Here is a 4,854-nt window from a genome sequence, read left to right on the forward strand (position 1 = left end):
TGGTCCACTTGTCTCATACAGGCAAGCTCTACTTGCACTGCTGGACGTGCATCCACAAACGCTGTTTCCTGCTCACAGAGGGTTCTAGCTCTCGAACCCATTTTGATGCAGCGTCAGGGAGGCAGCCACGGAGCGAGACAGCAGTCCGCTCCAACGGGGACTCCCGGCCCGTGCCGCCCGGCATTCACTCTCCTCGCCCCGCCGCGTGCGGAACCGGCGCCACTGCTGCAGTGAGCGGGAGCGGGTTGTGGGAGCGGGGGTAAGCACGAGGGTCGGGGAGGGGAGGAGCAGCGTTCCGCAGCAGGACTCCTCTAGAGTGTGCGCGCGTGCACAAGTGACGGCCCTTTCTTCCGACCTCTCAGCGAAGCGAGGGTGCCGCTGTCTGTGCTCGGTGGTCCCTCAGCCAGTAACAAGCACGTGCAGTGAAGCAAAGTTCTCCGATCCCTGCACTGAGGGATCCGTGTTCTTCCGCGCAGTCACAGAAACGCGCAGGAGCAGGTAGAAATTACTTCTTTTGCACTAACCGCTCTAGGTCGGGGCCACCGACTCTCAGCTCCCAGCGCTCCCCCTCCATTCGCTCTGCACTCGCTTTCAGTTCTGACTACGTGCGAGCCCCGCTCGTCACGCGGCCGTCTCGTCACGTGGCACGCGGCCGGCTCCTTGCCATAGCGGGGGGAGCCGTGTTCCACCCGGAGCAGTGCGTGCCCGTGCGGCGGGGCCGCCTGCTGTTTCCGGCGGGATGCAGTCTGATTCTGCGGGCGCTTCTCCACGTGCAGGATGGACGCGAAACAGGAAACGGACCCCGTACTACTGCCACGGGAGAGAAAACACCGCTTCGTCTCGTGCCTCACCTTACCCCATGGTTGTCCAACCTCTTAGCTTGCCTGGGCCACACTGAATGAACAGGAATTGCTTTGGGTACAAAGGTAGTTTGTATTTGGTACACAATATATAGTTAATATATATCAGCAACAAAACGCTTTTTAATGTATATTTCAGTAAAACATAAAAAACAGCTACAGAAACGGAACTACGGGGATATTTGATCCTGCTTCTGTGATATCAATGCATCACTGTCTGGTTCAACGGAAGTACCTCCATGCGTAGATCCGTGCAGCGATTGGCGCATGCGTACGCCGGCGACAGGACTGCGCATGCGTACTGTAAACCCAGACTAGCGCATGCGTATTGGTGTTCCGAGAAGGCGCATGCGCAGTGATGTTTTCGTAACCTGCGCATGCGTATTGCTGTGCAGGGACTGGCGCATGCGTAGTAGTGTCAAGACTGGCACATGCTTAGTGAAATTACGCGAATAGCGCACGCGTATTCTAGGGACGCGAATGGCGTCGAAACTAGCGCGAGCGTAGTGCTGATGGTACGGGACACGCGCATGCTCAGTTCTTTGTCGGACAAGAGCCATGCGTAGTAGTGTGCCCACCATGGCGCGTGCGTAGTGGAGACGGCTGGGACCGGCGCATACGTACCGGTCTTTCGGACGGTACACGCGCAATGCTTCCTAAGGACCGGTGCATGCGTATAACTTAGCCCAGCCTGGCGCATGCGCAACGCTTTGTCCTGAAAAGCGCATGCGTCGTAATATGCCCGGACTGGCGCATGCGTATTGCTCAGCTCTCGGGCTCATACGCAATGCTTTGTCGGAACATGCGCCTGCGCAGTGCTGAACAGCATCTTGCGCATGCGTACTTGTCCGCCAAGCTAGGTGCATGCGTAGTACTGTGTCGGAACGAACGCATGCGTAATGGTGTGTCCGCATTGGCGCATGCGCAGCTCTTTGTCAGAACTGACGCATGCGTATCGTGTGCATGCATAGGCGCATGCGTACTGGTGTTTCGAGCGGCGCATGCGCAATGTTTGTGTGTCGGGATTAGCACATGCGCACTAATGTGCCGGGTCAGCCGCATGCGTATTTCTTCGCTCAGACTGGCGCATGCGCAGGCCATTGTCGGAATGGCGCACGCGCAGTGGGGGGGGTACGTCAACTCGCGCAAGCGCAGTTGTCAGAAAAGGCGTATGCATACTGTAGTGCGCACGGATTGGCTCATGCGTAGTGAAGTTTCCGGTAGCGCATGCGCAAGTCATTGTCAGAACGGGCGCATGCGTATTTGGGGTTCGCACAAATTGGCGCATGCGAACTGGAGTTTCGAGCAGCGCATGCGCAATTCTTTGTCAGAACTTGCGCATGCGTGCTGACGATCTTCACGGATTGGTGCATGCGTACTGGAGTTTCGAGCAGTGCATGCGCAGTTCATCGCAAGAACTGACATGCGTAGTAATGTGCCGGGTCTGGCGCATGCGTTTTGCTTCGCTCAGACTGGCGCATGCGCTGACAATTGTCGGAATGGCACACGCGCAGTAGGGACACGACAACTCGCGCACGCGCAGTTGTCAGAACAGGCGCATGCGTACTGTGGGGTGCAAAGCTGGGCGCATGCGTAGAGAAGTTTCGGGTAGCGCATGCGCATGACATTGTCAGAACGGGCGCATGCGTACTTGGGGTTTGCACGGATTAGCGCATGCGAACTGGAGTTTCGCGCAGCGCATGCGCAGTTCTTCGCGAGAATGGACATGCGTAGTAATGTGGCGGATCTGGCGCATGCGTATTGCTTCGCTCAGACTGGCGCATGCGCAGTCCACTGTCGGAATAGCGCACGCGCAGTGGGGATACGACAATTCGCGCACGCGTAGTTGTCAGAAAAGGCGCATGCGTACTGTAGTGCGCACGGATTGGCACGTGTAGTGAAGTTTCCGGTAGCGCATGCGCANCAATTCGCGCACGCGTAGTTGTCAGAAAAGGCGCATGCGTACTGTAGTGCGCACGGATTGGCACGTGTAGTGAAGTTTCCGGTAGCGCATGCGCAGGTCATTGTCAGAATTTGCGCATGCGTGCTGGCGATGTTTACGGATTGGTGCATGCGTACTGGAGTTTCGAGCAGCGCATGCGCAATTATTTGCGAGAACTGGCACATGCGCTGTAATGTCGCGGGTCTGGCGCATGCGTATTGCTTCGCTCAGACTGGCGCATGCGCACTCCATTGTAGCAATGGCGCACGCGCAGTGGGGGGGAAATACGTCCACTCGCGCATGCGCAGTTCTCAGAACAGGCGCATGCATATTTGGTGTGTGCACGGATTGGCGCATGCGTACTGGAGTTTTTTGAATAGCCCATGCGCAGTTCTTTGCCAGAACGGGTGCATGTGTACCGGGGGTGAGGGACGTGCCCGGATTAGCGCAAGCGTACTGGAGTTTCGGGCAGCGCCTGCGCAGTTCTTTGTCGGAACAGGCGCATGCGTATTGTGTACGCGAATAGGTGCGTAATGGTGTTTCGAGCGGCGCATGCGCAATGCTCTGTTGGGACTGACGCATGAGTAGTAATGTGCCGGGCCTGGAGCATGCGTATTGCTTAGCTCAGACTGGCGCATACGCAGTACTTGGTCAGATTGGAGCATGCGCAGTTGTGTACGTCAACTCGCGCACGCGCAGTTGTCAGAACTGGCGCATGCGTGTTGGGGGGGTGCACGGCTTGGTGCATGTGTACTGGTGTTTCGGGCAGTGCATGCGCAATGCTTTGTCGGGAATGGCACATGCGCAGTGGTGTACGCCAGTTGGCGCACGCGTAGTTCTTTGCCGGAGCAGGCGCATGCGTATGGGGGGGGCGAGCGCGCGCGCGAGTATGCGCATTCGTACTTCTTTGTCAGCACTGGCACATACGTAGTATTGTGTCAAGCCATCCCTAGTAGTGTGCCTAGACTGGCGCATGCGTGTAATGGTATTCACGATTTGGCGCATGCGCAGTGCTTTGTCGGAACAGGAGTATGTGTAGCAGTGCTGTGCCTGGAACGGCTCATGTGTAGTGCTAAGCCCTGACTAGCATATGTGTAGCCGCGTTCCTGGACTAGTGTATGCGTACTGCTGCGCCGGGAACAGCAGATGAGTCGTATTCTGTTGCTACTGGCGTGCGCGTATTTCTGAGCCGCGAACAGCGCATGCGTATTGCTGTGCCAGGAATTGCGCATGCGTAGCGCTCTGATCGCAAAGGCGCGTGCGTAATGGTGTGCCGGAGGTTGCGCATGCGTAATACAGCGGCGGGGGGTGACGCATGCGTACTAGCCTGTCGGGACTAGCGCGTACGTTTTGTTGTTGCCGGGACTGAGGCATACGTGGAACGCTCCAGGCGCGCTGTGCTGGTGCCGGCGTCATGGCGCTGGTGTCGGCGGACTCGCGCATCGCCGAGCTGCTGGCGGAGCTTCAGCGGCTGCTGGGGCACACGCAGGTGCGGGGGCAGGGGCGTCTGGAGGGGTCTGAGCCGCTTTAGGGCCTCGGCTGGAGGCGGCCCGAGGCGTCCGGGGCGCTCTGGGGGCCTGGGCCTGGCTGTGTGGTTTGGGTTTGCGTTTTGTGGCATGGACCTGGGGCTGGGATTATGGGTGTGGGGTTGGGGTACGGCTGTGGGGGTGGGGGTGTGGAGCTGGGGGTAGGGACGCGGGGATGGGGTGTGGAGGTGTGTTTGGGGGTATGGCTGTGGAGTTGAGGGTGTGGGGTTGGGAGTATGGATGCAGAGATGGGGGTGTGGACGAGGAGTTTGCAGTGTAGATGCAGTGTTTGGGGTGTGGATGTTGGGCGGGGGTCTGGGTGTGGGGTTTAGTGTTACGGACAGGGGGTTGGGCGTGTGGGCCTGGGCGTGCGGATGTTGGGCGGGGGTCTGGGTGTGGGGGCTGTGGGGGCAGCCCCCGCCGTGAGCCTGCTGCCCCGCAGGAGGAGCGCTCCCGCAGCGAGCACAACCTCATCAACATCCAGAAAACACACGAGAGGATGCAGACTGAGAACAAGAGTGAGTGG

General features: G+C 58.6%; 1 protein-coding gene across 1 annotated transcript in view; it reads left to right on the forward strand.

Annotated features, from left to right (window-relative positions):
* The window catches only part of SGF29 (SAGA complex associated factor 29), a gene marked incomplete in the record, with an annotated part of 5,304 nt that continues 4,537 nt past the window's right edge, over nt 4,088–4,854 (forward strand). The window contains 2 exon segments of the mRNA XM_021405128.1: nt 4,088–4,291; nt 4,771–4,846. Of these exon segments, the coding sequence (XP_021260803.1) occupies nt 4,217–4,291; nt 4,771–4,846 (151 nt within the window).

The sequence above is a fragment of the Numida meleagris genome, chromosome 7, assembly GCF_002078875.1.
Source record: "Numida meleagris isolate 19003 breed g44 Domestic line chromosome 7, NumMel1.0, whole genome shotgun sequence".
Lineage (NCBI taxonomy): Eukaryota > Metazoa > Chordata > Aves > Galliformes > Numididae > Numida > Numida meleagris.